Source organism: Cucumis melo, chromosome 10, assembly GCF_025177605.1.
Source record: "Cucumis melo cultivar AY chromosome 10, USDA_Cmelo_AY_1.0, whole genome shotgun sequence".
Classification (NCBI taxonomy): domain Eukaryota; kingdom Viridiplantae; phylum Streptophyta; class Magnoliopsida; order Cucurbitales; family Cucurbitaceae; genus Cucumis; species Cucumis melo.
The window spans coordinates 6564386-6575549 of NC_066866.1; the positions used below are offsets into that span (position 1 = coordinate 6564386).

General features: G+C 34.0%; 1 protein-coding gene and 1 non-coding gene across 3 annotated transcripts; both read left to right on the forward strand.

Annotated features, from left to right (window-relative positions):
- The first annotated feature begins 529 nt into the window (after nt 1-529).
- On the forward strand, nt 530-7776 carry LOC103500221 (AP3-complex subunit beta-A). Of its 2 annotated transcripts, none has more exons than XM_008463455.3 (11): nt 530-982; nt 1133-1209; nt 1434-1683; nt 1886-2512; nt 3231-3404; nt 4074-4200; nt 4269-4378; nt 4704-4904; nt 5143-6116; nt 6419-6688; nt 7237-7776. In XM_008463455.3, the coding sequence occupies exons 1-11, from the start codon at nt 767-769 to the stop codon at nt 7604-7606; spliced, it is 3396 nt and encodes a 1131-aa protein (XP_008461677.1). In that variant the 5' UTR covers nt 530-766; the 3' UTR covers nt 7607-7776. The 2 variants fall into 2 exon arrangements, with proteins under 2 accessions (XP_008461677.1, XP_008461678.1); XM_008463456.3 differs by having other exon boundaries at nt 923-982; nt 1133-1214.
- A 2681-nt stretch (nt 7777-10457) lies between these two features.
- Nucleotides 10458-10608, forward strand: LOC127151526 (small nucleolar RNA snoR143). Its single transcript, XR_007824575.1, has one exon. It is a non-coding gene; the product is annotated as a small nucleolar RNA snoR143 (small nucleolar RNA).
- The last annotated feature ends 556 nt before the right edge of the window (nt 10609-11164 follow it).

The window sequence follows — 11164 nt, forward strand, 5'->3', positions numbered from 1 at the left end:
TTATTATAGTCTGAGTTATTATAATATGTGTTTGGAATGTAGATTATTATAGTCTGTCAATATCAATAGTGTTTTTTTCACTTTTTTTTTTGCAATACACATTTTATTTCAAAATTATTTTATTCAATCTCATTAATTATGTAGTTCGTTAAATAAATTTAACTATAATCTCTATAATGTAATTTTCTCATTCATTAATAATTATGTAGTGTTTAACATAATTAATTGTAGACAATCGAAATTATATATTTAGTAAACATCATAAGAATGACATAAATTTAGAGTGTTCTTAGTGCATACATTTCACAACACGTTAGCAGTTTAGAACATATGACAAAATAATTTCAAGCGATGATAATAATTAAAAGAATATTAAGGTAACAAAGTTTATGGGCTAAATACATTAATATATTAATATATAGAAAGAATTAACAAAGCAAGATTAAAAGTAGAAACGAGTAGTAGGGTATTGATCTTTACAATTTCCTATTTAGATTTAACTGTGACGTTAAAAAAACCATTATTCTTACCCAAAGATAAAATAAAATAAAAATCCATCGTACTTCCACTCTCCCTTGCGGCAAGCCGCGCGGTTTCTTCAATAAACTCAAACGCAATGGCTCAGTAATACAATTCGTTCTTCAATTCACCCAACTGACCGTAATTAACTGCCATCGCCGGCCAAATTCTCAATCCACTTTCGTGATCTTGACCCAGTTTCTCTTCAGATACTTTGCAATTCGTACGCTGGAATTCGAATCTAGAAATGTTCACTCAATTTGGATCAACTTCCGATACGCTGAGTAAGGCTTCGACCATGGTGTTTCGGATCGGCACAGACGCCCACCTCTACGACGATCCCGAGGATGTGAACATCGCTCCCTTGCTCGACAGCAAGTTTGACTCCGAGAAATGCGAGGCACTCAAGCGCTTACTTGCTCTCATTGCTCAGGGTTTTGATGTTTCCAACTTCTTTCCTCAGGTTCTGTTTAATGAAGCATAAGTTCTTTCTTTCTATAATTATGAATTGTATTCACGCTCAATTTCTTCAAATTTGGCAGTTAATCCGTTGAGCTTTGGGGGTCTTAGTGGTTATATATTCTGAATACGTTTGGTTTGATTGCAACTTCAGGTTGTTAAGAATGTTGCATCGCAGACATTGGAGGTGAAGAAGCTGGTTTACTTGTACCTGTTGCATTATGCTGAAAAGTATGGTATATTTCGGATTCAAGTTTCTGAATCATAAATACCTTTCTTCTTTCATCTAGAGTAATGGTTGTGTTGTGGACGATTGTGGCTTAAAATGTCATAATTTTAGTATGTTAATATGGGCTATATTCGATCATCATGAGGTGCTTGTGTGTTGTGATTTTTTGTCCATTGGTGAATGTTTGAGGTGTGATATTTACGTAAGTTATGTTTTGCACTTTTAGGCGTCCGAATGAAGCGTTGCTGTCTATTAATTGTTTCCAGAAGGATTTGGGGGATACGAATCCTCTTGTGAGGGCATGGGCTTTAAGAACCATGGCAGGAATTCGCCTCCATGCCATTGCACCTCTTGCTCTTGTGGCAGTGAGGAAAGGTGCTAGGGACCCTTCTGTGTATGTCAGAAAATGTGCAGCCAATGCTCTTCCAAAGCTTCATGATTTGCGCTTGGAAGAGATTTCCTCGGATATTAAAGAGGTTTGCTTGATTCTTGACTTGTCAAGTAAAGTGTCTGTCATTATATCATACATGCTTATTAGAAGGTCAAATAAAGGAAGAAGTGTACATATGTTTATTCTTTACTTGCTCAACCCTGATCTTCAGTGTTCCTACTCCTAAGAAGGTCATTATGTTTACTGGATGCTACTGCACTTTTAATTAAGTTTGTAATATTTTGCAGATTGTGCTGATATTGTTGGGTGATTCCTCCCCTGGTGTTGTTGGTGCCGCCGCCGCCGCCTTTGCTTCTATCTGTCCAAATGAGTTGACTTTGATTGGAAAAAATTATAGAAGGTTGTGTGAGGTCTTACCTGATGTTGAGGAATGGGGTCAAATAATCTTGATTGGAATCCTTTTGCGCTATGCTGTAGCAAGTATTGGGCTTGTTAGAGAATCCATTATGTATTCTCTGCAATCTGTAGAGGATTCTAGTTCAGAAAAGAATGACGTTGCAAACAATTTTACATCAGCCAATGAAGATAGTGAGATGAATGGATTTAATGAGATGGCATTAACAAATATGATATCCAGATGTTATAATGAAGGGCCAGATGAATATTTATCACGACTAAGTTGTTCGAATGAAGTTTTTCCTAAACTGGATGATGGACATTTTGTGTCTATTGAGGAGAATGATGATATCAGGATCTTATTACAGTGTACCTCACCTTTGTTATGGAGCAATAATAGTGCGGTGGTTCTTGCTGCTGCTGGCGTGCACTGGATTATGGCTCCAAGGGAAAACATAAAAAGAATTGTTAAACCGTTAGTGTTTCTACTCAGATCATGTGATGCTGCAAAATATGTGGTATTTTCTTATTCTTGATATTATTTATCTAAACTTATTTTTCAATTGGGAGGCCAAATATTATAAATAGCTTCATTACCTAATTAAGTTCATACACATACTATAGTCCACTTTGAGCAGCTTAGACGATCCTCCAATAAGTGAATTATATACACGTTCTTCAATCATGATTTTCATTTGGAATAATGATAAAGTCTAATAGTTAAATTAAATGACACCTCCAAAGTCTGAAGATCTCGATGTTACATTTGTATAAATCCATATGAAGATTTGAGATGATGGTTCCAGACTTCCAGGGGATGTTATTTTCATCTCAATTGGCTATGCTAAAAGGGATTTGGAAAGATGGTAGGGAGTGAATGTGCTGCAAGCTTAAGTTATTGCTTTTGCATATTTTATCATGACACACACATTGGGTTTTTCTTTTTTAATTCAACATGTGGAAATGGGGACTTAAACTTTTGATCTCTAGTTGAGAATTTAGCCCATGACCAATTGAGCTATATGTTAGGATACCACATGACAAGAAACTACAATATAATATAGCCTTTTGAGAGTAAGAAATCCCCATTAATTTCAAGCTATATTGTAGTTTCTTGATATAGGAAGATCATGACAAGAAATATCATCCAGTAGATTTGCTTGTGTTTAACTGCAATTTTATCATCCAGTAGTTTTCCATTGTCAGATGGTAAGAAATATCAATTGACCTCCACAGGTTCTCTGCAATATTCAAGTGTTTGCTAAGGCAATGCCTTCACTCTTTGCGCCTCATTATGAAGACTTCTTCATCTGCTATTCGGATTCGTATCAAGTAAAATCATTGAAGCTTGAGATACTATCATCTATTGCTACCGATTCATCTATTTTACCGATCTTTAATGAGTTTCAGGTAATATTTATGCATTTCCTTCCTTTTTTCACCCACCATTTTATTTTGTTGTTGTCATGTGGTGATTATAAATTTAGTTTACCTCCTAAACTTTCGTAACAAGAAAGAAAAGAAGACAGGACTGATAAGAAACCACATCCTCAACATCACCAAGAAATAAAAAAAAAGTCTCTCCAATTTTCTGGCATTTAAGTAAATGAAATTTAACAACCTTGTGAGAAAAACCATCTAGAAGCTGGAAATAGAGCTGGATGAAAAATACCAGCCAGATTAAATTCACGGTAAGTCACTATTTCCAGATTTGTCTAGGGGGCCAATTCCTTGGCTAAAGCCCTCTCTTTGAAAAGCTCCTCGAGATGAAATAAACCCCAAAAAAGGGTTGCTTATGAGAGCTCTAACTCGGAAGCTAAATACTGAATATTAGTGATAAAGATACATGAAGTCCCTAACATATGTAAGGTCTGGCAAGCAGTAATTTGTTGGGGATTAACGAAGTAAATTGGAATATCTAGTTAGTTTGTACCTCTTGGTAATAGTCATTTCCCATCTTCTCTGCTTCATTATCATTGAACCCAAGGAATTTCAGTTGTTTATATTGAGTTTTATTTTCTTTGGTTGCGTAAGGCTTCAGACATTTGATGTTCACAAACCTTTCTCTTTTGTTTCTAGGATTACATTAGAAACCCAAACAGAAGGTTTGCTGCTGATACGGTTGCTGCAATTGGCTTATGTGCTGGGCGGCTCCCAAAAATAGCCAAAATGTGTTTGGATGGGCTGTTGTCTTTAATAAGACAGGGTATGCAATTCTGCTTTCTTTAAAGTTTCTTCCTTTTCTTGGTCCTACTCTGAAATGAAAGTTTACAGACACTTCAACTTGTGACAATGGAGCCATGGATGAAGAGGCAGCTGTACTGACTCAAGCAATTACATCCATCAAGTTTATTGTAAAGGAAGATCCAGCCAGCCATGAGAAGGCACTTATCTATCTCTTTGAGCTATAACCTTTTGCTTAATATCACTTTATTATTTTCTAACTTGCTATTGACTATGTTGACATATAATATACATTAACAGGCCAGTCATTTCATTGCCGTTTATAGTCTGGTAGTCATTCTGGTTTTATGATTGAATTTATAATTTTTATAATTCTTTTCGCATGAATGATAGTCTTGGAAAAATTTCGTCAATTTGCATGTGGAGGAACTTCAACTTTTTCATACCTATTTCTTGTATGCCCTCCTTAAAAATGCATAGTATATTATTTGAAATCTGATTTCAAGTACTTTACACTTTCTGCAGGTAATTATTCAGTTGATTCGTAGTTTGGATTCGGTCAAGGTTCCTGCAGCCCGTGCCATGATTATTTGGATGGTAGGGGAGTATAGCACTTTGGGGGATATTATTCCAAGGATGTTGGTTATCGTGGCTAAGTATCTTGCAAGATCATTTATTTCAGAAGCACTGCAAACGAAGCTTCAGATACTGAATACAATGGTTAAGGTATTTTGAGAAATTGCATTTGGCATTTGCAGATTTTGTTTTTCATATTTTATTTTTGAATCTATATATCTTCTATAAGCCACTCTTCACATTTTGAGTTCATCTAGTTCAAGGGTTGTGTGAGAATAAGATGAATGAAAATGTTAGATAACTATTTTTGGTCTACTGTTAATCAGTTTAAGTAATATTAAACTATTAATTACATAATATCCTTTTATGGATTCTGCATTTACTGTAGGTCTTATTGCGAGCAAAGGAGGAAGACGTGCTAACCTTTAAAGTAATTTTAGGCTATATGCTTGAAGTGGGAAAATGTGATTTAAATTATGACCTTCGTGACCGTGCAGCCTTTATTCAGAAGCTCCTGTCATCCCATTTGGATATGGAAGCTCCTGAAGAGAGTCTATCCAAACCTAGAGATCAGTCATGGGAACTTGCAGAGCGCATTTTTGGAGGACAACTAAAACCAATACAACCTGAACCTATCAATTATCGATTTTATCTTCCGGGTTCTCTTTCACAGATAGTTTTACATGCAGCTCCAGGTTATGAGCCTCTTCCAAAACCATGCACCTTGGATGAAGCTGCAAGTACATCAGGTGATGGGGCAGTTGAGAGTGATTCATATGAGACAGATAATACGGAGTCATCTTCTGGATCCTTGGATGAGGAGGACAGTGCTTCAGATTATAGTTCTCAGCATTCTTTGAGTGGTTCTAGTGGCAGGGATGAAAGTTACGGGGCAAATCATCAACATGAAAATGCTGGTGCTGATCCTTTAATCGAACTTTCCGATCATGGCAATACTCATAAGATTCAGAATGGAGCCTCAGCCTCTGGTTCTGCAGAGTTGGATGAATTGATGTCAAAGAATGCCCTAGAATCATGGCTGAATGAACAGCCAAATTTAGCAAGTTTAAGTACCTCAGAGAAGGCTGAAGTTCGAAGATCCTCTGCTAGAATATCTATAGGAAATCTTGGGAAACATGTAGTACGTAAAAACTATCAACTTTTGGATCCTGCTACTGGAAATGGCTTGAAGGTGGAGTACTCATTTTCATCTCAGACTTCAAGCATATCTCCTCTTCATGTTTGCATTGAAGCATCGTTCAAAAACTGTTCTGCTGAGCCAATGACTGAAATTATGTTGACTCATGAGGAATCCGACAAAGTTGTAGATTCAAAAGAAGAAATTCTAGTGAGAAGTGAGAGGTGAGATTTAGTTTAACACGTTTTTTGGTCATTCATATCATCTAATAAAACTTTGCTGTCAGATCACGTTTTCAACTACGGGCTGCTTCTAGTTAGCATGGATAAATCTACATATATATTAAGTTGTACTTGTACATGCATGTCTTATTTGATTTCTATGCCCAAATAGTAGTGAGGCACTCTACAACTAATGCCTAACTTCTTTAGTTCAATCATGATTGTAATTCATCTATTCCTCTACGACCCTTCATTTTTTTTTTCCACACAGAGCCTAACTTCTTTAAAAATCGTTAATTTTGCAGCTCCTCAACATCTAATAACACTGTAACAACACCAGTTTCCATGGAAAATATTACATCTCTGGAACCTGATCAGACAATCAATAGAATTCTTGAGGTTCAATTCAATCACCACCTCTTACCTATGAAGTTAAATTTGTACTGTAATGGGAGGAAGCATCCCGTTAAACTGCACCCTGACATTGGATATTTTGTGAGACCACTGCCTATGGACATTGAAGCTTTCACAGCTAAGGAGTCACAGCTACCAGGGATGTTCGAGTACATGAGGAGGTTAGTAGATTCTGACCACCTTTCATTTTACCATTAGCATAAAAAATAAATTGAATCGACAACATGCATTTATAATTTTTTCTTTTCTCTTTACCCTCATTTTGCTAATTGATGATATTTAAGTATTGTACATATTATAAGCATGCCAACCATCGATGTCATTGGTGGTAAAATAAAAGGTCACATATCACATATACGTGCATGAATAAATGGTTACCTTCTTTTAAGCTGGATTTGCAAGATCCATCTTTCCTCTTCTTGGCCTAGTTTTTCTATGAAGCCCCTGCGCCCCTTTTTGATTTTTTAGGTTCTTGTGGTATTTATATTTGTATATGTTTATGTTCTACAATTATTTCCCTGCATTCTTAAACTTTATCCAACTTTGAACCTCCTATCTCGAAGAAGTATTTGTGCATCCGATAAGATGAGAGAACAAAAGAAATTGAAGGTGGCCTGATTTTAAATTTTATCAGTATTTTAATTCTATAGCAAATGAAAGTTGTCAGGAATAAGTAGATGATTTAACTCGGCTGTTCTGTGTTCTTCAGATGTACATTCACTGACCACCTTGGGAAGTTTAACGATGAAAAGAATGAGGGTCCAATAGAAGAAGATAAATTTCTTCTCATCTGCAAGAGCTTAGCATTGAAGATGCTAGGCAATGCAAACATTTTCTTAGTATCCATGGAACTCCCAGTGGCCAACTTTCTTGACGACGCAACTGGTCTGTGTCTTCGGTTTAGTGCAGAGATTCTGAGCAACTCAATCCCGTGCTTGGTTTCACTGACCGTTGAAGGAAAATGCTTAGAACCTTTACATGTAACTGTGAAAGTAAACTGTGAGGAAACTGTATTCGGGTTGAATTTGTTGAATAGGATAGTGAACTTCTTAGGCAACCCATCTGCCCCCAACCAATAAACGGCAAGTCTTCAATTATTTGTTAATCAAAATTTGTGCTGTTTAATGTTTTAGTTTGTTCGAAATGTTGTTTTTAAGAAGGATAAGTCTTGTCCTTTCACCTGTACCATATCATGTCTTCATTCGTTTGTTAAGTTCTATTAATATATATATTTTTAGAATTTGATTTTGATCGGTGGATTCATAATCATATGCTATTATAATAAATAATTTTCTCTAGGGAAAGGGAGGAAAATGGATATTAGTTATCCAGGGTGCTAGTAAGTTTATATTGTTGAATGTGTGAGATAGAATGGCAAAAATTGAAAGGAGGATGTTGGAGGATTTCATACATGTTTGTCCTCCATTTTTTAATGAGTTATTTTTTATATCCAATTTAAACTTTAAATACGGTAAAATAACTGAACTAAACCTATAGAGTTTGGTTATTGTTATGTTAATATATTTATTAAAGTTAATAAAAATTTTGATAGGTACAAAAGGCAAGACAACAATTCACCATATAGTCAAGCTACTCTTAGCTAATTGCTTGTAGCCAAAGTACTCTAAAACATGATTTAAATAAATTAAAATCGACTTCGTTTTAAGAAAATTGTATTTAGAATTGAAAATTCTAAAATACGGTCATTTTTAGTGGATAAAAATGTGTGGTGTTTTATAGTGATTTTGAATATGACAAAAGTGATTTTGATTATTTTAAAATTATTCCCAAACATGGTGGAAAAAGTTTCAAAATAATATTGTTTTTCAAAACATTGACAAAAATATGATATATCTAAAAAAAATAAAGGGTTGAAACGAAATTATTACCAAAAGCAAAGTCCTGTACTCCGGTAGATAGGAATTGAAATGGTGATTTCAATTTTAATAGAGAAACATAATTTTAGGATTAAAATTTGGGATTGGAATATTAAATAATATATATATATATATAGAAAATTAAAAAAAAAAAAAAAAAAAGAAAGAAAGAAGTTTGTGAAAATGAGAGAGATAAAAGGCAAGTAGGTAGTAAGAGTGAAGGTACGGGATACACGACTTCACTGACCTACTTCATGGATTCTTTCTTTTTTACTCTATTTTTGTCAATAAATATTAAAATAACATTATTTCAAAGTAAAAATATTGTAACATGGCATCCTCGTCTTATAATACTCTAATATCATTTCCATCATATTTAAATTACTTTTCTCTATTATTAAAATAAATTGCTATTGTTACAAAAAAATTTATAGTTATAAATACGCTTCATTTCATTTTATTAAAAAACTTTTGTCAAAATTAGTAATTTTGAATTACAAAAATATTTCTAACCATTTTTCTCCACAAAAATCTCAACCCCAAAATTTCACCTTCAATTTCTATCTCTCAATTTTCTTCACTTAACGAGCTTCATTATGCGGTTATGAGTCTAAAGAAGAGCGGATCAACACTAGTGCTTATTCCCGATTCAAGTTTGTGAGCAAATTTTAAGGAACGAGAAGCTATGAACGTATTTCCTTTAACCCAAATTTAGTCTAATTAGAATAATTTTTAGTGTTACATGTTAATTATTCAATAATTTGATGTAATTAGAGTAAAATAGTTCATGTTTTTTTTTTCTGCTACGCATGTCTCATGTTCAATCACGTGGCTCAATTGAAATAAAATTCTAAAAAATTACTTAATTTTTTTGTTTTCAGTAATAACTAGGTGAAAGAACATAATCTTATACCACCTTTATATCCTAAATACAAATATTTTTTTTAAGTCATAATTACAAATGATAGAAGCTAAATTCTTACCTTCTTGAACAAAATTTTGTAATTTAACAAAAATTAGAAATGTAACATTAGTATATATATGTGTATAATTGCAATAGTGCAACATAACAAATTCTACAAACAAGATAGCTCCACTAGTTTCTTGCTTGTACTTTTAAGATAAGAAAATTTTCAAATCTCCCCATCTACGTATTGTCAATAATAAATAAACATTTTTAAAAGAAATTTAAAAAAACAAACATAGAAAAATCAACCAACTTTTTTTTATAAAAAATATAACAATAATTTGCTATATTTTTAGCAAAATTTCCCAAAATTTCCATCAGAAATAATAATAATAATAATAATAATAAATACATATTGTGAAGAATAAATAAATAAATAATTCTAAAAAAATAATAATAGTAATAACAATAATATTAAGCATACCGGATCTGTCGTTCAGCAATACCGGTTAAAATAAGAAAGAGTCCAACCCAACTATTTCGACATGTCGTCAAGGATCGTGAAAAAACCCTAGCACTTCAAATTCGAGCCCAAAACTCTCTCTATTTAATCTCAGTTTCGCCGACTTCTTCAACACATAGCAAAAAGCTTTCAATCTCAGATCTCTTCTTCTCCACTCGTAATCGCCATTTCTTTGAATTTCTTGCTCTAATCTGCCATTATTCGGGCTTCAACTTCTTCTCTCTCTGTTTTTCCCAGACATGTATGGGCTATGATTAGAAAGAGAGAGGCTCGAGTGGGATTCGAAATTGAAATTCCTCTTCCGACTTTTTTCCGAGAAAAGCGATCGATAGAGGAGAAGAAGATTGGTTCAAGGTGCCGCCGTCTTCTAATGATGGCTTTGGTATCTTCTGAACTTTCTTCTATCTTCTTTCGCATCTGTTTTCTTGTGATTTCTTTTGGATTAGGGTTTTCTCTCACAGTGACGGGTTCCTTTAAATTTCTATACACTTGATATGAGCCCTAGTTGTTCTGTGTTTTGATTTGATTTGCATTCGTTGTGTATTATATGAGACAACGAGATTTTATCTGTGGGTTTTCTCATTGAACAACGAATGCTATAACGAAAGTTTGATTGCTCATTCTCCCTTGAATTTTCTCGGGAAAGTAAAATTTTCCGGGAAAGGAAGCAAGGGGTTTGGGAGATCAGGCAGCGGCCAGACAACCGTAGGGATGGTATCCACAGATGATGGGTTTCTTTTATCCCATTTTGTCTACTGATTCCATCTCATATTTCTCTCCATTTTCCCCCTTCACTTTGGGTTTCTTAATAGAATTCAGATTCGTGAAAATGCTTTTTGGGGTTCTTAGTTTTTATAAAAATTTGGTTTCGTAAATGTTATAATTTTTACTCTCGAACTTCTGTTGGTTTAAAATTATTCGTTCTAAATCTCGATTGAAGTGCCAATCTTGAGAATGAGTTTTGATTTAGGTTTTAATAAGAACTCTTGGTTCTTGATTTAAGCTTCAAATTTGTGACAATAATCACTAACTAAAAAATATCATGTTAATTTCTTTTACAATGTGTACTGTATCATGGAGAATTTTTATTCCCCATGTTATATGCCATTGTTCAGAAAGAGTAAGTTGAACTTGTTGAGCTCGAAATCTGAGGGACCCGAATGCAAAACCAAATGAACTCCATGGACCAAAATTTCCATTTTTAACAAAAAGTAATTATTTCCCATATCAAGATAAGTAAGCTTCCACAAATTGTGAAATTAGTAATCCCCTCAAGACAAGCAGAAGGATAAAATAAAAATGAAGAACTAATTGGAATTTTAAATTCTCG

What these genes read in the sequence shown, in the direction of transcription:
- LOC103500221 (XM_008463455.3), top strand. Translation starts at nt 767, where the DNA reads ATGTTCACTCAATTTGGATCAACTTCCGATACGCTGAGTAAGGCTTCG. An exon ending in CTGTTGCATTATGCTGAAAA is followed by an intron (nt 1,210 to 1,433) that starts GTATGGTATATT and finishes TTGCACTTTTAG; the next exon opens with GCGTCCGAATGAAGCGTTGC. An exon ending in CGATCTTTAATGAGTTTCAG is followed by an intron (nt 3,405 to 4,073) that starts GTAATATTTATG and finishes TTTTGTTTCTAG; the next exon opens with GATTACATTAGAAACCCAAA.